Genomic DNA, 23771 nt, shown 5'->3' on the forward strand with positions numbered 1-23771 from the left:
GCTTAACACCTCTGCACAGAAGGCACACCACTGCATCAGGATGAAAGAGATGGATGTGGTTACCTGTTTGTGTGCTTGTTGTGGTCATTGCTGTTGTCAGGCACAGGTAGACCACGGCCACTATGTTGCCATCGGATCCGCAGGTCATGTTTGTGCACTTGCCCATCTCGCCTGTTGTAGTGTAGATCACTTCGTTGTATTTGTACACCTCTCCGTTGTATACACAGAAGCAGGCTGCAAAGAGCAAAGGCAACAATCAGGGTGCTTACAGCCAGCAGACAGCATTTAGAATCATGCAATGCCCATTACTGCAGCAGATTCCAATTTATTCTGTCATTTATGGTCACACCATGAACTCAATATTAACAGGTCACTTGGAAAGAGGGAAGAGGGGTCAGTACCTACGATTGCATGGATAGAACACCTACACATCTGATGACCTACCATGAATATCATATGCGCACTGTATTCCATTCACTGTGCAGTTGCTGAAAGACAACAAACACAAGCGTTAATCTACCATTCCTTGTAAATCAAGAAACTCAGAGTTTGCCTTTCGTAAAACAAATACAGGAAAGAAACTGTCCTTTGGCCAGAACATCCAGTCACGTGGCCCCTTTCTGAAGAGACTCGTCGTGCTCAATCTTGACATCATAAGCTCTACACTTACTTATGTCACCTAGGTGAGGGCACCATCGCCTCAGAATACTGGATGAAGGGTTATGGAGCAGGTTATTCACAACCCCCTGAATTTGTCTGATCATTTAGTTTTGAAAGTTGAGATACACAAAAGTGTGCGAGCCACGAGCTAACTGCTCTTTCTGCCCTTTGGAAATCTCCTGTGATTTGAGTTAACCACCACTTGATAATTACTATAAAGTAGTCAAATTTCATTTTGGGTTAATATAATTTTTCCTTCCACAAGCCGGTCAGGTGTATAGATATCATGCTCCATGCTGGGCAGCACCCCATACCAAGAAACCATGGGGGATATTATGAAGCACCGCTTTAGCGGCAGAAAACTGCCGCTAATGCGGCGATAATGGGCTTCATAATATGCTGCAGAGATATCCCATAGAAGCCCATGTTGACAACAGAACATGGGCTTCTATGGGAATTCTCAAGGGCATATTATCAAGCCCATTATCGCCGCTTTAGCAGCAGTTTTCTGCCGCTAAAGCGGCGATAATTTTAACGCCGTTTCTTGATAATATGGCCCCATGTTAGACTATGGTGAGCAGCATGTTCTCATACACTAATCGGATGTGGGATCATGAGCATTTGCTACAGTCTATTTGGGTCACCCCGCATTCTGTCAAATGGCAATTAGGCTACCACCACCAATATTGTGAACAAATACAAATGTATGGGCCTGATTATAAACTGGCCTTCGCGGATGTGATGATTAGTACAACTAACAAAAATCCATCACTTTACAGTTCGAAATTTATTGAATGTGAAAATGATTGCATATCAGATTTTGGTGCCTACTGCAGGAGGTCGGACACTTAGGGCCAAATGTACGAAAATGCAAATATGGATTACCTAAATAGCGACTCCATTGGAATCGCTTTTTAAGAAATGCAAAATGATAGGTATGAAATTACCGATTTCCTTAAAGCGATTCCTAAGGAGTAGGACTCGCTATTAGGAAATCGCAATTAGTAAATGTTATGCCATTCATACCAATGGGCTGGCTTTGCATTTCTAAAACAACGATTTCCTATTAGGAAATCACTATTTTGGAAATGCTAAACCAAGGATGGCTGTGGGCATAAGGCTACCCGTAATGCACCCCAAAAGTCGTGGCACACATGTAGAGCACACAAATGCCCTAGGGGCATGTGTGTGCTCTATTGCACTTTAAAAAAAACATCTTGGGGTTAATTTTTTGAATTGCACATGGTTACCATCAACTTTGAGTCAATGGTAATTTCATTTCCTAAATGCTCATATTGCATTTAGGAACTGCTTTGTACAATTGTTAAGAAATCATGAATAGGAAATCTCTATTTGCAATTTCCTATTTAGGGAATCGCAAATTGTGATTTCAACTGGGTAGAAATTGCATTTTACAACTCCCTAAAGCCTTTGTACATAGGAAAAAGCTGTATTGCATTTCTTAAGAGGCCAAAATTGCGATTTAGTTGGTAAGAAATGCAAAAGGCCTTTGTACATCTGGCCGTAAATGCATTTTTTTTATTTTGCACATAGTTACCATCGACTTTAAGTCAATGGTAATTTCAATTCCTAAATGCCCAATTCGCATTTAGGAAATGCTTTAAACATGTGCTTTGGAAATTGCAAATAAGCAATCCCTATTTGCGATTCCCTAAATAGTAGTTGCAATTTGCGAGTTCCACGGGGTAGAAATCGCAAATTGCGAGCTTGATTTGGCATTTGTACATAGGAAAAGGTTATTTAGCATTTCTTAATGGGCTAAAATAGTGATTCAATCCATTAAGAAATGCTAAATGGGTGCGTACATCTGGCCCTGGGTGTAAATTGAAAAATGCAGTCCTAAAGTGATCCACAGTCTACCATGATCAAGAGCTATACTTTTTATGGGGTGCAGGGCATCTTTAGAGGATTATTCAAATGACTTGATTTCATAAACACTTCTCAGGTACGTTACAACAGACTTTATGGGCTTAGGTACCTACCAGGTCTGACAGCTTTCACAGAGATCCACCTTTTCGCCAAGCTCGTAGCGGTTCCCTTCGTCGTCGTAACAGCCACACATTTCCACACACTGGTTTTTATCTTCATCGTAATATGGTCTTTCTTCTGGGCACTGAGGATAGCATCCTAGAAAAAGGTTTTGAAGCCATTTTAAGCATTGAGACATAATTCATCCTGTAAACTGTTACGAACACAAAGGCAATTGAGGAAAAGAACTTGCGTAAAAATATATTGTTTTAATTTTCTTATTCTCCATTGAGTACAGTTTTTGTAAAGTGAATATTTGCATCTATTCCCTGTCCTTTTTACTGCCATGGCTTGTAAGGTAATGCAGAATCTTGAGCATTCATTGTCAGAGGATGGACAGTTTGAGTGGAGAGTGGCTAGCTGAGCAAGTTAGATTCTGCTCATGGTGGGATGGCCTCCCCTCGTGCCTGCAAACAGTATCCTGTCTAAACAGCACCCTTTTTCCATGCCTTAACATCTTTTGTTCTTTTGAACCCCTTGCCATGTCCTCACATGTCCTGATGCCTGATTCACAAAGAAACCCAGAAGCTGCACTAATAACAAAGGTGCAATGAGATTCTGTATTTATTGATAGATTTCTGTCTGTGTTTTAAGGTAAAGCGCCTGGAAAGTAACAGATTTATCCCTGGTGGAAGGGGCCAGTGTTCTCTGTAGTTCTCTGCCCTAGGTGTGGGATTTGCCATAGACTGATGGATATAACTGAGCAAATTGATTTCATTGTCTCATGTTTGAGATGTTGGCATCTCATGTAAATAGATACGGCTTAGCTGTACGAAAAGCCAGAGAAGTGATGCTTGGACCTCATTGCATTTTGTTTAGAACTCAAGGAGCCTCATCTTGATGAGTTCCACCCAATCCACACAGAGCCAATCACCTACTATTGTGCACCTGAGGAATCCAAAGTTTATACTGATAACTCTGAATTTCTGTGACTTAATGCATGAATTTTAGACAGAACAAGTCTAATATGGAAAGAGGCAATCTCTGCTCACCTATTCCACCTAGTTCTGCACCATCTTGATAACCAGCGTCTCACCCTAAAGGAACATTTTTCCAAAAGAACAAAGACAGCCTGGCACCAACTCTCTTCTCTAAAGAAAGTGAAACCATTTCTTCCATAGGGTGACTTCAGAACTGCTGTTCAAGTCTTTTCACTCTCGCATTTAGATGCTGGTAATGCCCTACTACAAGGCCTTTCAGAATTCACACTGACACCCTTTAAGGACATTCTGCAAACTGCAGCACATTCCATCCAGGTCCTGAAAAATATAACCAGATCACGTTCTCCGCATGATGGAACTCGATTGGCTCCAATTGCCAGCTCGCACAATGTTTAAAACCAGCTGTATCATGTGCAAAGCCATTATGACCCACACTCCCACTTATCTTACAGACTAGCTCATCATCGCTGGTGGTTCTCAGCACACTCGCAGCCAAGACACCACCAGACTGCAGAATAAGAAGGGTACAAAAGAAAAAACGTGGCAGCAAGACGTTTTAGGTCATGCCCAGGTAGCGCATGCGCTGCTCTGCAAGGCATGCTGTATTATTGTATGGACTTGAAGCTCCGCCCACTCTCCACCCATATTTTTCATTGGCTCGAGTGATTGTTCTTTAGGAACTGTGGCTTTTCATTGGTCAATAGGCTTAGTAGCCCCTCATTAGTACCGCCTTGTCTCAAATTGTAACCTCCCAAGACGACACTCCCTGTTACATGTGTGGTTACTCAGTAGGCTTTAATTGCAGCCTCTGAGCACTATTTTCCTAAATAGATTTCTGCCCCGCTGTTGCTTTCAAGACAAGCTCTTTTGCAACCCTTTCTTTTTTTAAATGGCGGGCTAGTCCCTTTCTTTAGACGGGGCTCGTGTAAAAAACTGGGGCAACTGACATTATTGTGAAAATGTGTCATGGGGTGCTATTACAAAAAAAGCATTTCTTTGTCAACATGACAAGCAAATGCTTTTGTCGTCTGCCCATTTAAAAAGGGAAACGCGCTAGGAGCCAGCAGAAAGGAAAGAAAAACCAAAGGAAAACTTTACTGTAGCTCTCCCGGCTCAGCATGGGAGCCTATACTATAATATTCACTGCACTACAGAAACTCGTCCCATAATGCTTTGCGGGGCGCGTTAGTAAAAACAAATGTTTGCCCATAACTCAGACTGTGGTTGTCTTAGTACCATGGGACCACCACAAAACCATTCCGCACTGCATGCTTTCCCTTTCTAGGTTATCATCTGGATACTCACCTTAATTTGGAGGGCATCCCAAAATAATAACCTTTCCTACTGTGAGACGATTTATACATCCACTCTTCCATAGTTGGAGCTAATGCTCTGCTTCTGGGAGGGCGTGAAAATAACTTTTCCCCCTTTCTTATGACGAGTCGCATGTGCGGCTATTAATAAAGTGTTAACTGTGCCATGGGGAACATTTACAATAAAATGGATTTGTTTGTCAACCTGACAAAAAGATGTATTTTTTGTAAAAGCACCCGATACTGCGCTTTCATTTTAATGGCAGCCCAGCCCCTTTCTTTAGACAAGGCGAGTCTAAAGAATGGGACTTAGCTGCCATGAATATGAAAGCGCACCATGGGGCTTTTGCAATACAATAGGTCTCACATTTGCGAGAGTTTAAGCTATTGGACTTGTCATTTACAATGCAAAAAGCTCAAATTCACATAAATGCGAGACCTCTTGCATTGCAAATGCTTGTTCTTCTATGCACCCAGGATCTGGAACAACAACACTGCATCATTTAGGAATGCCGCAATGCTGCTCCAGTTTAGCAAATAGTTGATTACTTACCTTATTAAAGAACACTACATCACAATGTATTAACCGCCCACAGCACACTTAACCCTCCTATCGCTCATTGGATTTAGGCTTGTCTTTTACCCTGTACAGCATTCCTCTTACTTTTGGCTAGGCTTGCATCAGAGAAATAGCATATACACACATACATACATACATACGTACGTACATACATACATACATACATACATACATACATACATACATACATACATGCATACATATAGATTACCTGGGAGAAATAATGAGTTTTATGTAAGAACTTAAGATGTCTAAGATGAACAAGAAACATGCACTCAGTTCTGTGTTGAGACAGTGTGCCTCATCATGAAATTACAGCAGATACACTGAGTGGCTTATCATGCAGCTGGAGCTTGCCTTCTTTTGTGTGGGAGGCTACAATGTAAGTTTAGGCTTTTGTAGCCATAGGGGCCCTAGACCCAGGTAAAAATCATGATTTCAAGATGATGGGGTCCGACAACATGTTAACTGATAAGTGTTGATTTGCTTTGTGGTTTTGGGAGCCTAGGACATGTGACTGATTATGGCTTTGGGAGAGCGATCCTTCGACCTGTGCCTAAGTGTGGAGATTGTGTGTGTATAGAGTCTAGGGACAATATAATAAACATTATGTGTGGACTCTCAGTACTGACAGACATTTATATGTACATTTTTTTCAGATGTCTGTGTTTTGTCTTTCTCTTCCAGGGAGGGAGGAGTCCTAATGTGTATGTATTCATTGTTCCTCTGCTTTCCTCAGTCTTGGGAGGTCATGTGGAATGCTGGACCTATGACAAAGTGGGAACTGACAGTTGCTTGGGTGGAGAAAGGCTGGAAGTGCAGAGTAGATGTTGCCCCTTTGTGATACTCTCTCTGCATAGTTGTGACCTAATTCCTAAATAGAATGAGTTTGTTGCTTGCACCTGGGCATATTCTGACTAGTTCTGCTGGTTCAAGGGACACATTCCCACGCTACAACACCCTTGGTTGATCTATTCAACTATCATCCTTAAGGATCTGTCCTTTTCGAGCACGCAAATCTAGGAAGAATGGGTCAGCTGTACTATTTCCATTTGCAGCTAGGGATGCACAATTTGTACACTGCCTGGCTTGCAAATGGGACTGTAATTTATAATGCGACCCATGTAGTAAAAGGTAACATCGCAAATTGGCTATGTGCTGCGGTTTGCAAAACAGCATATCTGATGAACATTAATTCAGTAGGTCGCAGTCTCCCCCCTTAAATGCCTATAAGTGCAAGGATGGAGGTGTTTAAGGGAGAGCATTAAAAATAGGAATCATTTTTAGGGGCCTGTAACTAATTACTGATTCGAAAACATATATGCAGTCACAGACCATAGATAAATATCGTTTACGAGTCAGAAAGATTTTTATGACTTATAAAAGGGCTTTTGTACATTGTAAAAAGCCTTTCCGAAGCTGCACACTTGTTTGCAAATCGCAGGGGTTGTACCCTCAAAGGGCTTCGTAGATCTGGCCTTTATATGCCTGTTTTCGTGTTTTTATTTGGGTATTAGAGGGAGGTGACATTGCAGTGAACTTTTGTTCTTGCTTTATTCAGCAGGAGTGCAGTGAAATATTGTTCAGGAAAAGTCCTGTATGTATGAACGCAAGAAGAATGACATTAAGACATCCCCAATACTTAAAAAGTGCAGATTCCTCCCCAATTTGGGTGTTCTCTAAAGGCTGAGATGACAGTTCTATTTTCAGGTTACTATCATAGCTTGCTTTGAAGAGTGGTGAATAAGAATTCAGTTTTGGGAGGTAATTTGGTCTAGTGGTTAGCTGTTGAATTAGGAACCTCAGGACCTGGGATCCAATTTAGCCCCCGCACTTGACTGAAAAGTTGAATCCTGGCCAGCCGCGGCTGCTGCAGGTAAGAGCAGTGGGGCGGAGGGGCCGACTGGGGGGGATTTTGAAAGAAGACCACAGGAAAAATTAAATAAATAACTAATTTTCCCTCGTGGTTGTCTCTCGAAATCCCTCCCAGCCGGTCCCACCGCACTTACCTGCAGTAGCCGTGGCTGATTCTGGCATATCTCTTAATCTCCTTTTTCTTAAAATTATAAATATGCGTGACATATATGCAATGCATTGTCCTCTTCACATAAGTAAACCCCAAATTGCTTAGGTTTGTGCTAAATAAATATGACTGTACGCATATATTCATCCATCGAGTCCACACCCATTCATCAATTCCATCTCCCTCTCCAAGAATCTCGTCTTGAAGATTGAAAGATCACTCCCATTCCCATAGGCTCCTACACCCCTTTCTGCACAGTCAAGGGCAGAGTAGACATTATAATTAGAAGCAATACGCAGGCCGAGCAGACAGTTCTGCAACAGTTATGATATGGACTACAAATGGAGAAGGAACTAATGGCACGGCGGGGTATGATGGCATGATGGATAGCCAGCACTTGCGCCCAATAATCACATCATGCACCTGAGATGTCACACATTTGAATCACCTGTCCAACCATTTGGGCTGTAGCATGTCCATCCTACTATCCTGCTGTGTTTGTCCATCCGTCTGTCAAGCACTCCAAAGTGGCATAAAGAAGACATGTAGCACTTTAAAAACACTTCATAAAAAGTGGGTAGATTTCTCCCCTTCTTGCTGTTACCCTGCTTTGCCTTCCCTAGTTTTTCCAGAGCACCCCTCCCCCGTCGCTTAGCAAGTACTAGACATGCGGCTCTCAGGAAATATCTCACTATCAGTCAGTAGCTCACGACTAATGGTGGTGCCACGTGGTCGAGTCGGTGGACATCCTATGTAGCATCTGCACTTTCCAACGCTTTCTCTTACCTTCCATTGCTGGCAATACATACAAGCACTCCCCAGTGGGGTTCCGACAGGTCTTCAAGCAGGGGGCGCCGCAGGCCTGGTAGTGCCAGTCGCAACCATCATGTTTGTTATAATAATCACAGAACAAGGCTGGGGAGAAGGAAAAGATCAAAAACAGAATTAGAATCCAATTTTAAATAACACCTATAGAAATAGCCCATCTTAGGGAATGCCGTATTGCTCTCTATATGTCACTGGCACAGTACAAAAATGCATTTTCATTAAGAAGACTCAATCACAAAATGTGTTTATCATTACATCATCCAGAGTTTCATTGATTGCTCCTGTTAAAGCCAACATTCTACCTTTAGTTGTCTTTGATGCCCAGGAACAGAAATATGAGCAGGCGGCCAATTACTTACGAGGCTCACGATCTGTGTGTGTCAGTGCACACCTTTATCTGGGGCATTCACTGCAGATCAGTCCCATGCGCGCATTTACAGAAGATGCTCTTTCCTCAATGCAGACTCTCCTGAAGTGAAGGTCAGAAGGATGGCTCCTGACCATAGCCATGCTTTTCACGGCAAGCCAAGCCAGCCTAGCTTTGGTGGGGCAGAGAGGCTGGTAGGACTTAGGCACTCCACAGTTATTCTTTCCAAATGGAGTCATCATGAGGACTGCAGTCGGTGATTTATTAACTCTATGCCACTTTCCCTGGATCACACAGTCTCTTCACCTCTGCGTCCATATCGAAGATTTGCAAGGGCAAGGGGACTTTCTCAGTTGCATGAGGCCATATCCTCCGTTCAAATAAAGGAACTCATTTGTAACACTGCGCCCGCTTGAAATGAGAACACTGTAATTGGTATTAGAGAATAGACTGCACACGTGTTCGCAAGCCTTCGGAAATGTGGAAGTGTGCTTATGGTGCAACATGGGGCCGCAAACTCCGACTGAGCTCAATGCCCACTTCTGTATCTCAAATCTGGCCAAAGGTCCCACTGGATTTGTTCCACAAGTCGGGTTGTTGTGAATATACAAATACGATTTGCATGATGCATTCGACCGCTCAAACTACCCAATAGAACATTTTTCCTGTCTTCTCCAAGCTCCCACTTCATTCATTTTCTAATAAATCTATATATCTGAAGTCAGTGTCTCTTTACTAATATGCACATGCATATGTTTCTTGTTGCCTAAAGCCTTTACTTTACAAAGACTACAGAGCCCATCTTGGAAAAAGGACTAGGCTAATGAGTGAGGGTAGGGTTACTCCTTAAAATTACCTTACCTGCCTGGAAGTCCGAACGTTTTAATCCTGGCACCTACCAGAACGATTGAAAACAGGAAAAGTTGGGAAGTCCCGGGGCTCTAGTTACCTCTACTTCCTCTTAGGGTTAACATGTTTCATCCACTTATATTCTCAACTATTCGTGGCTTTTGTCAGGACTGATTATACTACCACAATCCACACCTATTCCATAATGCTGACGTAACTGGTGAATTTACCACATGTATATCAAGCACACGTAAACCACCTACTTAGTGTCTGTAAATGGGTGTATATTAAGGCACTTAACAGTGCTCCATAGGTACATGGAGGAGAGGCGTGCATGTTGTCACACAGACTCCAAGGTCTCTGCCAGCTCGCCTAAAATACCACAGTCCGTCCATTCACATTTAATGCTTTTTATGATATGGAAAGATTCTATGCATTCTGTGGAAATATTGCTGCACGAGGCATGAGCATAGCATGCTAGAATCCCCCGGGCATGGTGTATTCAAAGATAAATACCTGTGGGTGCTGAAGTCTTTAAAGATGTAGAGTGTACTTCTCACTACAGTTGGAAATGCGCACATGTAACATTTGTGTTTCAATTTTAGGGATAGGTAATTTTCAATATCTCAAAAAGTAATGTCACGTCAAAGTTTAGGAAAAGAAGCAATAATGCATCACAAACATCACAAAAGCAATAATTCTGTCATCACTAGTCATCATTTCAATTCCCTGGATTGGATGAAAGGCGTCATGGATTGTGCCAGGTTTCAGAAGACTTGCCGGTTGTGTGGCAAGTTCTATTGATCCCCTGAACAGTTTGTTGAGAGACTTAGCGAGCTGCCTTGGCCAACCGATTTAAAATCTGTTGAGTGATACAGAGTCCTTAGCAGTGTGTAATCACTGTCATTAATGACACAGACGAATACTGAATTGAGTTAAAATTGCAAGTGTAAAACGCTTACTACGTCTGACGAGGTGTTGAAGAACATAATAGCAAGTAGCAGGCTCTTCATTCAACCCAATAATCCATTTTACTGACAAAAACGAAAAAGCTTTAATCTTTCATCCCATATGATGAAGTTAAATGGAATATTGGGTTGAATGAGGAGTACCCAAGATCATTATTGAAAAATAAACACACTGATGGAAATCTGATTGATGAATTTGGATTTACTTGTATGAACTATATACAATTCCCCTTGTCATAGGGAGAAAAGGCAGCGCTAAAGGGGACGGACCCCAATGGGGTAACGCTGCTTCTTACTGTTATTTCTCAAACTCTAGGATCAGAGAGTGAAACCCTTGTGCACGCTACAAATTGAGCAAGTCTCATAACAAATTGAAAATTTTGAAAAAGGACTGCGTGATCCTATACTTTTGTGATAAAATGAATTTGTAAAATAATTGTTGACAAATGCTGGCAAATGCTGACACATGCTCAAATGCTGTTATCATATGGTGAGCTTTATTGCCTCAGTGAAAAGGTTCAAAGGTGGAAGAGACAGGACTATATTTCAGTGTCTTTGGATGGGGTTTTTCAGAACTTTTGACACACTCATGAGTTTTGATAATGTAAGCAGGAGCAAGACACAACTACTCACAGAAGACGCTATGAGAGAGGGGCCCTTAAGCGTTGTGCTTGTGTTCCTGCTTTTGGTTTCCTTCCTCCTGCTTCCCTTGTATTGCCTGGTGTTGCACATTTTGTTTTGCAAGATAGATGTGTGGTACTCACGGCATATTTCAGGGCTTCTCCAGTAGACACAAATTCCATTGTCGCTGCATTTCTGGGCGTAGGCAGCTACGGCAGTGCAGAAGCATTCACAGTCTCCACCAGTGTCGCAGGCACAGGCATCACCCACACATATATCATAGAATGGCACTGGATCGACCTGTTCCAGGATGAGAAAAGCACTTATTCGCCCACACTCATGTTTTTACTTATACAATATTTATTCACAATACGAAATGTAACCCATTGGTTTCTTGGCCAATGCCAACACAAAGAAAAACACTCCACACGCACACACGCACACACACACTCACATATTTAAATATAAATATATATGTGTGTGTGTGTGTGTGTGCGTGTGTGAATGTGTTTGTATATGTAGATATATATATAGATATATATTTATAATACTATTTGGCATTAATCAGCAGTTGAGTTATCTTGGTAGTGGACTGGTAGGTTCACATTGGCAAACCTTTGGCTAGCTCTCTCTTAAGCTTGTTCCAGCTTTTATAAGCTAAATGACAAGAAGACATGAATTACTGTGACTTCTGTTTCCCAATCTTCGCTTGCTATGTCTGATTCTGTTGTTTCAGACGTGTGACTGGTTAAAGATTAGAAACGCACTCTTTTCGTTTGTTTTTAGGGTGAATATTATGTGGTTAATGCACATTGCATTACTTTAATAATATGTAGAGACAAATTGCTGAATTCTGAGTCTTGTGGAGTTGTATCTCTGCAGCAGATAAAAAGTCACGCAATTCCAAGTTTTAACAAGGTGCGGAAACACACAGTATGAAACCTAAAACATTTCAGCACACATTTTTGGCCTGAAAAACTGGAGGAAAATGGAATGAAATTGGAAACGGTATGTGATAATGTCCCTGATAACTCTAGGTACAACGTGTTATTCCCCATTCTTGGAACACTAAATCATAATGCCCGATAACTGGGTCAGCGATACCTGCCAGAAATAGTACCTACAGCAGGGTTTCTCCTCCATTTATTCACAAATTCAGATTAGACCCAAAGTACCCAATCACCCAGTGGGGAACCGGTAAACACTACGGGGCTTATTGACAAGCCCCTTGTGTCACTGGGACGTCACTTTTCAATATTAAACATGATGCACCTGTGGCACAAGTGGCTTGTAAATAAGCCCCTATGAATCTAGTTAGTCCTTTTACTTTACTAAACTCTGAGCGAGAGACTGCTGTGAAAGTTGTATCAAAAGCCCTTCCTCCAGGACCGAGGCCTAGTATATCATATTTATTTATCTTCTCTCTCTCTCTCTCTCTCTCTCTCTTTACCACTATGATTTTCTGAATTGTCTCAAGTTTTACTCTTACTCGACATCTTAACCCCCAATACTTCAAGTTGGAGCAATGCATCTAAGTAAAATCTCCATGCAGTCCCTGAATAAAGTGGGCATGAGGAAATGCCTGGGCAGAATCGAGCTATCTCTAGCATGTATAGCGCATGCATAGCATATTTGTCACATGAGTTCTGTCTCTGTAAACTGCCATACTGTGATAGCGTTATGGTAAGCTGAGAATATGGTTATAGTTGCTTCCTAAGGTTTTTATCTCAAGGGACCCTAAATTATAGCTTGTAGCCCACTGCCCATATCCTGCTGCAATTGGCTGCATCTGTAACGACCTCAAACCAGAGTGAAAGGCTTAAGCCACAGGGTAGAGCCTATAAGGAGGGAGATGGTCTTTAACTATTGGTAAAGCCTGAGGCAGAAGGACTAGAATGCTATTCTATTCACTGAGGACAGAATAGTCTACATTAAAAAGGGAGAAACAGAAGGCAAACATTGGAGTGGTGACTCAATTCCACAAAAGTTGGTCATTCATGAATAGCCTTAAACAGCAAGATAGTATGTCTTCCGAGCTACCATTCAGTTGCCAAGTAATATAGACAGACCACTAAAGGTCATCGCACCCACTGCAGACTCACTGACAAACTGTGCATGATAACCCTTCTGCGATGCTGATACAGTCCATGACGCCCCTTCTTCAAGGACAGGATGAGGTTCAAGCCATCACTGACCTGTCTCTCCTGTGAAATGTGAAAACTACTTATTGAAATACATTTCAATATGTAGTAGACCTATGCATGTCTGGCATTGGTGAAATATTTGTAGGTGGATGAAAGTAAGATCTTTAGACATGTTAGCGTATATTTAAAAAAACACAACCAACAAAATATGGGTCTGATGTGCAAAGGTCTTTTTCGGTCACAAAGGCTGTGGTTCACGAAATCAGATGGGTTGCAATTGCAAAATACCTTTTTTGCAATGGGCAAAATCGCTTTTACGAGCCAGCAAAGTCTTCCACTCATTAAAAGGGTTTTGCGGCTCTTAGCGATGTGCACATAGGATAGGCGTGAAAGGGTAACCTGCTTCCTATTTACGAATTGCAATGCCATTTAGCAATGATTTATAACCACAATTGCAGATGACCGCCATTGATCAGTCATGGGCCCCCGACCTGGGGTGGTAATGGATTTACTAAGTGGAGGCTGCCCACTTAGATAGCATCCTCTGGAAATTGTGCGGGGCAGACTGGGGTGGGGCAGACCGAGGTCGAGTGCATGCTCCCCCGTTATCTTTCTAGCATGTAAAGGGACAGGAGCTGTCTTTGAAAACAAGGATTGAGATGGTGGAGGAGGTGTCCCTCGTAGGCCTCGATCCCTGCGTTTGCAGCCATTCATAGAGGTGGCAACATGTAACTGGCCTCATTAATATCCAGGAGACAGAAGGTTTTCCGACCCTCCATGAATATACTTTTTGCAGCTACATTGCAAAATGCTGGGCAGGTCACAAAACATTACTTCTTAATTTGTACCCAGTCTTAGCACCCTGCCCAATGGCACGCAGGCTCCTATAGTCTTCGGGGAATACTTTAAAGACTGGAGAGCTGATTTATTTTTATCTGCGAAGTGCTAACATTGTATTCCTTTTTTAGGCAGGATGTTTACTATTACAGCATTTGTCAGACAATGTAAACGAAAGGAATTAATTGCACGGACATCATTTCCAAACACGAAGCATACAGCCACCCCAAAATGCATCTGTAAAGTGGTACATCCACAAGTAAGAAGATGATTTTCTCGAAAGTTTTGCATTTTGTCATTTTCAAGCACATTTGCGTTTAATATCTGTTTTGCTGAAATGTGACTACCATTGTAGTTTTGGAAGATAATCATTACTTGCAAATGTTTTTTAAATATAGTTACGATTGTAAACACAAAACAGGAACAGTACAAATTGTACCAAAATGCAAAGTGAGCTATGTGGCGCAAATCAAAAAGCAGGTTACATTTTCGTGATTAGATTAATCTCTCTGGCTCCGTTTAACCACGTAAATCCTGGACAGGAATTAAGGTAGTCCCCCTTCTTTGACACAGACCTTCACCTGAGAGGTGTACCTTACTAAAGTGGCTAATTGAACCCTGAAAGAGCGCTGACGTTCTAGGGGTGGTGGCCCGGTTAAGTACCTGGCGGTGGCAGTCGGCAAACGTGACACTCAAGATGATGTTGCATTGCTTCTGGGCCCAGAATCTCCTGGGTGCATTGTCCGCACAGGGCACTGGAGGGGGGCCCACATCCCCGCAGGACGGTGAGAACTTCCAGCTGTTGCCAAATTCGGCCACGTTTTCAACCACGGAGTGGCTTCGGGTGGTGAAGTCATTCAAACTGTTTCCATCGAAGTTCCCACAAAGGCCGCAAACCACACCCTATGGGGTGAAGGATTCAAAGTTAGAATTGTAAGAGGCATGCCATTCACATCTGCTGTGCATGAGTACATTGCCCTCATACATTTATAAAGACTTGTGTGGTTAATCAGTACCCCAGGAATGTATGGATATACATTTTACATTGTTGATTTCTGGGGCTAACAGAACAGCGAAAAGGGATTTTGGGGTAAAACATTCAACAAACAATACGTACATTATATGCTTTTTCTGTGGAGCTGCCAAAGGAATGGCTGGAGTATCATTTATCTAGAACTCATGATGAAGGACCCGCCCATCTAGTGCCGTAATCTATATTCTATGTCTGAGTATAGTGTATGGTTTTGTCATGACTTCGGTCATTTTGAATAAATTGCTCTCAATCTCAAATGTCTGAAGTAGAATTTGGGCCTGATTTAGAGGTTGGCAGGTGGAGGTAAGTTCTTGGGTACTGCGGAGTACTTCACTCCCACCATGTGGAGGGCCCATCTTTCACCAAATTTGAATTGTCCACCAGCCTGGTGCCCAGTCCAAATATGGGCAAGAACAGCCATCGCAGAGGTTCCTGAAATATTGAAAGTATGGCAGATGGGACCATCAAACTTTTAACAAGTCTTTGTTTTTTCAAAAACAAAAACTCAAAGTGTGAAACAGCAAAAACCTTGACCACCACACCCTGGGAGTTTTCTCACATTGTGTGGGGGTCATTTAGATGTTTTAATGTCCCTTACTGCCACGTTTTTCATGACAGTAAAGAAGAGTAAAAACTGGCCATTTGACTGCCCAATCAATCAATCAATCAAATCTATATCAGGTAGGCATTCGAATGGCTAAAATGTCCAACAGTCCTTACCCCATCAGGTCGTTGGAAAGTATGTCATGCTATGTCAGCGTGAGACAGAGAAGTCTCTGATGTTGACATGCTTAAAGTCTGCCCACCTGTAAATCAGGTGAGCGGACCTTCAGTTTGTCGGAGAGGGTACTTGCAGTTGGAACGGAGTGCCCTCTCCATCAAACTCTAAATCCGCCTCTTTGTCACAAGCACAAGGACTGTGTTCACTACCCTCTCATCATCGGTGTTTGATACTATTTCAGACAACGCTACAAAATCTTTGATTTCTCATTATTCAATTGCCTATTCAAGTTTAATAAAAGGTTTAGCAATACTACTCAGTCTGATAGTACCTGCACCATAGATGTTAATTGTAAGTCACTCACCCCATTCAGTATCTCACTGAACCCCATATATCACCACTAACACACTACATCACTGCAAGTCACGGCTGCGTACATCCTTTGTGTCTTATTCTACTTCTTCACCTACAACACTGAAAGGGACTTGATGTATCTTGGAGGACTTGGCTTCATCCTCCACTTCTAAGACACTGGTGAGCCCATCTCTTGGACTTCGTGAAACTCTGTTTTCATTTTCCAATTGCAAAGATTGGGAAGAATCAATGAGAAATTGTGCAAGCAACAATAATTCTTTCCCATGTCCCAAATAGCCAATTTTCAAAAACAGACATTTTTATTCCATTAGTCAAAATTGGTACAATTTGGCACATATTTTCTTCTTAACTGACCAGGGTTAACCTTTTCACAGTGGTGCAATTTTAAATAAAATGACAAAAAATGACAGCCTAGAGTGGAGGCCTAATTTTCCGGCAATCTCAAGGAACATGCCTTCATTGTCAGTGAATTTATTTTTCACTAGACCTTTATTCGTTCCTCTCTTTGTGAGCCCCACAAAGCAGACCATACGACTTTCTTCTGGTCATTATAACATAGACATATCTATTCATCAGTACATAGACATAACATGGATGCTCCCTTTGTAGTCTGGTAGCAGGCCTACAGTTCCATACTGTTTACTGATAGTTTTAATCACAAAAAGCTACCTTACATTCTGTATGATTGCAAGTCAATCCCCCATTCCCATTGTGTGGCTATAACTAAGTGTATCTTGATTACTCAGTGTGCTGTGAATCAATTCATCAATATCTCTTTGGTATTAGCTCTTTGAGACTGTTTGTAAGCAGTTCTGTGGCTCCACCCCTGTTGTATCACCCTTGCCTGTTTAGCTAAGGCTGATCTGAATAAGGAGCTGTAGGCCTTCCACTCCTGAATTATAACAACCCCGGGTCTACAAGACTCACCGTGAACGCTGTAGTGAGTTTGACAAAGATGGTAGTCTTCTTGTCCCACAAGAGGATCATTCCATTGCTTCCTTCCACCACCAGGTATATGCCCATGTAGCGGATCTTGTAGGGGATGCGCTTTCCTAAAGCCGTGTCCACCACTGTGAACTGCGCATCGCTAAATGTGAACTTGTAGCTCTAATCCAAAAGGAAAAGTGAGAGGTTATTTATAATGTAACCAGCACTGACTACCAGATGAAAGGTTCGACTACGAACTACAAAACAAACGAGAATCGGGCATTGACATATTTTAGCTCAATTCTCTTAGAAGGCCATGTTCCATGGCAGTACCTACTACACTTACACAAAGAAAATGTAAAGCACAGTAGGCATTAATGAAAGCGTCGACACCACAGCGGATACAGCTCAGACTTCTGTAGAGAAAATGCCAATTGAAACTGTTGCATGGTGTAAGGACACATAAACATACATTTTCTTATGAATATAGGGTTTTTAGAGCCCTTTATAACACCGGAAAGAATTGTAAATACTATAGTGTGATTCTACGGAATGTAGTAGCTAATCATAAATGCAGTCTGAAATAAAAACATTAAGTACAGCATGTTTTCCTGTTTAGTATCTCATTTGCTCTTTAGCTGTGGTAAGAGTGTGTGAACTAGTTTCAGTACAGAAATCAGCACACACACTGATGATAATTAATGTAGGTTTGCAACAAAAAAGATTAATCACATAAACCTTTCACCATGATATATATCCTTTAGCACTGGAAAAAGTGCTGAAATTGTGAACCTTGAACACATGGATGAGAATGCAAATTTTAACAAAATGAAATGCAATAGTGTTAGTTTTATACTTTTTGATCATTCTGATACATGTAGCTGTGTATATAACTCCGACTAAGAAATTCAAATAACAGGTTTATAATGTTTTGGCATTTAATATAACCTATGCTCTAGAAGGAGCTTTTAAACTTTGAAACATATAGACTACTTTCAAATATAGTTAGCGACATTACAAAAATAAATACAGTTTTTAAATGAAAACAGCACGCAGACTCATGTCTGGCATTCTATTTATTTAGTTTTTACTCTAGAAACATTGTTTGATTTGTGACCCAAAGGTTTGAGCATAGTTATCAATACGAGCAATGGAAACATAAAATGTAACATATATTTTCTTTCTTTTGATTGCACAGTTGTTTTAATACTGTTAATTAACGCATTGAAACCATTGCTTTTCTTACATATCTCAGGTGGTCAACCAGCATTGACCGGCCACCCTCACTGCATTTGACCTTCAGCCAAGACCAGCATAGGATGGTTGAGAAGGTCAGACGCTCTTCACGACCTAATGCGAGTAGCCAAATAAGTGTAGAAGCCTTCAAAGTTTTGTAAAAAATTATTTTTAAATTAACATTGTCATTTATTTCTTAATAATAATTTTTAACGTTTTTTAGGGTTTCTAAACCTTATGGATTTGCAAACCCTTGAAGACTCATGGGCCTTCTGCATCGTTACAGGTGCATAGACCTGGAACCGGGTTTGAGAAACCGATAGGCATGGGCAATCAGGGTCCAATTCTGCACTAAATTCCATTATTTTTAAATTAAACAAATGGAGGGTCCAGGGGATGCTCTACCTGCTACATTTTGGCTGTCCTCAATTTGGGGCATATTATCAAGCACGGCGTTAAAATTATCACCGCTTTAGCGGCAGAAAACTGCCGCTAAAGCGGCGATAATGGGCTTGATAATATGCCGCAGAGAATTCCAATAGAAACCCATGTTGACACCAGAACATGGACTTCTATGGGAATTCTCAAGGGCATATTATCAAGCCCATTATCGCCGCTTTAGCGGCAGTTTTCTGCCGCTAAAGCGGCGTTAATTTTAACACCGTTTCTTGCTAATATGCCCCTTTGTTTTTGACAGAACGCGAGGACCAAGTGCCATATCCTGTAATGGCAATTGTAATGGAAAATGTTATGTTGCAGACAGCCAATCAGATCCTTTGTGATCCTGGGCCCATAATTGGGACCAGAGACTGGAAATCGATGACAAGAGCAAAAAGTTTCATCATTCAGTCGGGGCATTTCACATTTAAGGCAGGCAGGGGCATATTATCAAGGATGGCGTTAACAATTATCGCCGGTTTAGCGGCAGGAAACTGCCGCTAAAGCCGCGATAATGAGCTTGATAATATGCCCTTGAGAATTCCAATAATAGTCCATGTTCTGGTGTGAACCTGGGCTTCTATTGGAATTCTCCAGGGCATATTATCAAGCCCATTATCGCCGATGTAGCGGCAGTTTTCCGCCGCTAAACCGGCGATAATTTTAACGCCGTACTTGCTAATATGCCCCGCAGTCCGCAAATGTGGATTCAAGAATTGTACATGGACTAGTGTAATTTTAATTTCTCGAAAAGTACTAGAGGGAATTACTCTAAATAAAGCAAAGGCATTTTCCTAAGCAGCGCTCTGGTTTCATGATAAGTTTGGAGTAATTCTGTTTAATTTTGTTGTTGTTGAGAAGACAGCAAACATTGATATGAGAGTTAAATTGTAAACACTTCTTTGTTTAATCCTCCGTTTTAATTGCCATCCACACTTTTATGGAATTGCATCAAACTCAACTGTTAAGATTCAGCTCCAAGCTAGCCATGGTTAATGTTTTGAAAATCACGAAAACAGCAGTAACGCTATTAGCATGTTAATGATTTATTGACTTTTCCCTTTATCTTTGCCCTCCCTCATGAGATCTTCGAACATCTAAGATTCTTGCATTGGCAGAACTTGCTAACAGACATATTGTATACAGATCAATAACCAGAACCAAAGTTATTAGCACAAGAATTGTGAACCCTCACCTGAGGGATCTGCATGAAACTAGTCATACCCGTATGACACTAGCTATGGTACATGACTGCCAATTTCGTGTGTAGTCATCAAAAAAATAAGGCCACGATTCTTAACAAATAAACATTTCAACCACTTGGCTGCTAAGCCTTTTCTCAATAGAATGCCAAGGCCGTTTATTGACATTCTGGACACATCTTGCTTAAGATTTTCTAACTTTTTCTACAAAAGGCATCCAGTCCAACTTTGCTTTCTTTTTCCCACATCTTGGGGATTCCACAGCTATCCAAGGTTTGGGGATTTCTATGGAGAGTATCAAGAAACTAGCCAAACTATAACATTTTTTTTGTTTTTTTGACAATTGGAAAAAAAGTGCCGTGCAAGTAGGCATATTCTCCTAAAATGGCAGCAATCTACTGACATCCCCATCTTCCCAGCTCTCAAGAACAAGCAGATCTGTAAAGGAAAACGCATTTCCTACCACAGTGTGTGTATTAGCCACTGGCTAACTGCCCTGTGAGTGAGTGTATTTTGCTCCTTCACAAGGAGCACATCCACAAATAAGGTAGTTACCTTCAGTAACGTCGTTTTTGTTATTACTTTATTGTACTTTACTGTTCCCTTTATGTTTACAGCCTGATGTGAGCACAGAGCACATTCCAGTGTTATCTGTTCCTGTCTCTTAATGTTTTTGTAACATCTTTTTAAAGAAGAGGTGGCCTTAGCTTATCTGATGCTGGTATTTGACAGAACATCAGATTGTGTCCATTTGAAACTACTCATTAGTAAGCAGGCAATGAAATGCAGTTATAACTGCACCCCTGTGAGTCTTGATGGTATGTTTCTTAATTGAGGACTACAATCTTTAAGTGCATTTTCCAATCTTCAATTGACTCTCAGTAGCAGAACGAACGACGGGGCAGAAGGGCAGTAATGAGGTGGCTTGGCAAAGCTGCATGTGGGTCCTAGAGCCAGAATATTGTCAGATACTTGTCACTTTCTGTGCCATGGTTGGCTGCTGAAGGATGGCTCTCAAGCAAACCCACTTTGGGATATAGTTTACCCAATTTTTGCGTCTGTGCAGCTTGTGCTCAGCCTTGCCATTAACTGTGGAGGTTCTGGTCTGGGGAATTGGGCAGGTCTCACCTCCAGCTGAGAGTCTGACAAGGAGTCCCTCCCTTACCCATGAGTTCTCTCTGATTTCTTAGTTTTTTCAGAGAGGGGGCTGCACCCTCAGGTGGTAGACACCCTCCTTCAACTTTTAGCCTGCCATCTCAGGTGTGGCAACCTGAGACTGGCTTCTTATCCCTCTGTACCCGGAGACTGAACAGTTGCCTGGCATTCCAGAACTTTCAAGGGAAAACCAATGTCCACCTCATGAGTGACACTCTCTATCTGTGTCATACATGGATTTCCCTTGGGTAGGCCTCCTGTCCTCTTTCTCTGTCCTGAGGCACCTCCAAGTCAGAAGTGACCTCACCAGGGTTAATCTTAGGGTGCTGTTTTCATAAAGCAGGTACCCCCTAACCCACTGGTCCTTTCACTGTGTATTGCCTCCACCTTCTACCCCTTACTCTCCATGTGTGCCCCTGTACACTCTGTCTAAGGGCTATATGGTCTGGAGACAGTACCCCAAGAAATCTGTGGGATTGGGCCACCCGGCGTAGCCGTCCCATCTAGCTTCTCTCTCAATAGATGATGTTTATTACCAAGGATGCAACCAATAGCCATCTGGAGACTAATAACGAACCTCCTCTGGGTTACCCCCCCCAAATCCAGGAATACCTTGTCCAGACGGCAGAAGAATTCCTGCCATGTGCCTAGGTTGCGAAGAAACAGTTGTGGGAAAACAGATTTTCCACCCCCTTTGTCTGGCTGGCACAGTTATCCCTCAGAGAAATGACAGGGGCTCCAATCACAAAGCCATGATATTCACCTTCCATACGATATCATGGCTAAGTCAAACTAAAAGCAGGTGTAAGGGAAGTAGCGATAACCAAGGTTAGCGCTACTTTTCTTATCGCTATGCCTGTTAGCGTGCCCATTGATAATTGGAGAAATGTCGGTTAGTGACATTTCTCCAGTTATTTTGGGACGGAACACCCACTTTGCATCTCATTAGAGATGCAAAGGTGGGCGTTACGGGAAAGGGAGCTAATGCAAGGATTCAGGCGATACCGTGACCTTATTGATAAGGCGATAGAATTATCGCCGCTTTTCGTCCGAAAACGGACACAAAAGCAGTGATAATTTTATATCGCCTCCTTGATGATATGCCCCCTAGTGGTTTGGCAAAACACAAGTCCTGGATCCCAGCGCTGAAGAGCAACATAAGAAATTGGGTTATTAGTTGAGCGGAGTAAGTACCCGCCTCAGGTAATAATCATAATCTTGTCAGGGTAAACCAAAAAAGTCACTAGATAAACCTAACCTCAGCCACCTTGGAGCTATGGCACAGAGCAGAAGAAAGGCTTAACTCAGAGGCAATGTGCAAAGTATTTATATAGTACTAAAACAGTAATAAAGTCATAATGGAAAATAATAAGTATTCCAAAATGATTTTGAAAAATAGAGTACAGTTTAAGTTTAATAAACAAGTGCTAATCGTAGTAAATGGCCATGGCAGTACAGGACTTAGGTGCAATTTAACTCTGACCGTGATGCCGCTCAGGTCATATTCAGTAACAAGGTTTGTCCTGTTCAAAGATTTTACCTTCTGACTTTAGCCCTTAAAGTCCAAGTCCACCCCTGAAGTACACTTCTAAAACCTCCCAGGACATGTGGGAGGCACTTAGAAACTCACAGCATGACAGGCAGAGGAGGGTGCAGTCTAGATCAGATTCAGTTGCTACTGTTCAATTGGGCAGTTGCAGGAAAATGCCTTTCACAGCTTGTTGTGTTCCCGTAGCTTTAACAGGAGGTCAGTTTATTGACAATTAAAGGCCACTTCTTTGTCCTAAGTACAAGAGGGAGAGCTGGTCCAGTCTTCTAAACTTTTCTCAAATCTTAAACAGCAGGTTCAGTCCTCTTCTGATCTTCTAAAGTCCAAGGAGTGTTCTGAAGTAGATACATGAGATGCCATATTTATGCCTAGCACTAGGGTGGGAAGACCCTGGGGATGCCCTAACCGAAGGGGGAAGGTTCCTGAAGCTAACCCTACCCACTTTGAATATATTCAAGATGGCCAAAGTCTTTGGCCACACTAAACTTGAGCTCTGAAGGAAGGGGTGTGTGTGGTGAGTGCAGTATGATAATCCTAGTGATCTCCCAGTTTTAGGAAGTCCCTGTAAGCCCAGCAAACTCAGACACAGAAATCTCGTAGGGTAAAAAAAACTGAGATTTACGTGACCAGTTGGCTGATGCATATAAATTGTTTTGGCATTCTGTTTGCCTTCTTTGAAGTGCACCCCAATGTCATATAAAAAAATGCAAACAGACTTGTTAAGTAGGTCTTGACACTTCAGCGGGATCAAACACTGTAATGTCAACAAGAGGACCACTGTGATGAAAGATGGTCTGGTTGTGCTGACAATACAAAAATTAAGGTCTGGGTGTTTGCTCCATCTGCTTGTGGCAGGGTATGCCTCTTTGAAGTTATTCAAGTCCATGGATCCAGCCCACATGCCATCCTGACAAGGGCCCCAAACACTTCCTCACACCCAAGGCCATTTGTGCTT

At 42.0% G+C, this 23771-nt stretch overlaps 1 protein-coding gene across 1 annotated transcript in view; it reads right to left on the bottom strand.

Moving 5' to 3' along the window:
- Nucleotides 1-23771, bottom strand: part of LOC146860917 (mucin-5B-like) — a 286252-nt gene that overhangs the window by 8958 nt on the left and 253523 nt on the right. The window contains exons 22-28 of the mRNA XM_085646184.1: nt 17237-17416; nt 14844-15083; nt 11343-11499; nt 8353-8481; nt 2664-2808; nt 445-488; nt 64-234 (exon numbers count right to left, since the gene is read on the bottom strand). Coding sequence (XP_085502310.1) covers nt 64-234; nt 445-488; nt 2664-2808; nt 8353-8481; nt 11343-11499; nt 14844-15083; nt 17237-17416 — 1066 coding nt within the window. The remainder of the gene's footprint in view (nt 1-63; nt 235-444; nt 489-2663; nt 2809-8352; nt 8482-11342; nt 11500-14843; nt 15084-17236; nt 17417-23771) is intronic.

Source organism: Triturus cristatus, chromosome 3_1 (assembly GCF_964204655.1).
Source record: "Triturus cristatus chromosome 3_1, aTriCri1.1, whole genome shotgun sequence".
Lineage (NCBI taxonomy): Eukaryota > Metazoa > Chordata > Amphibia > Caudata > Salamandridae > Triturus > Triturus cristatus.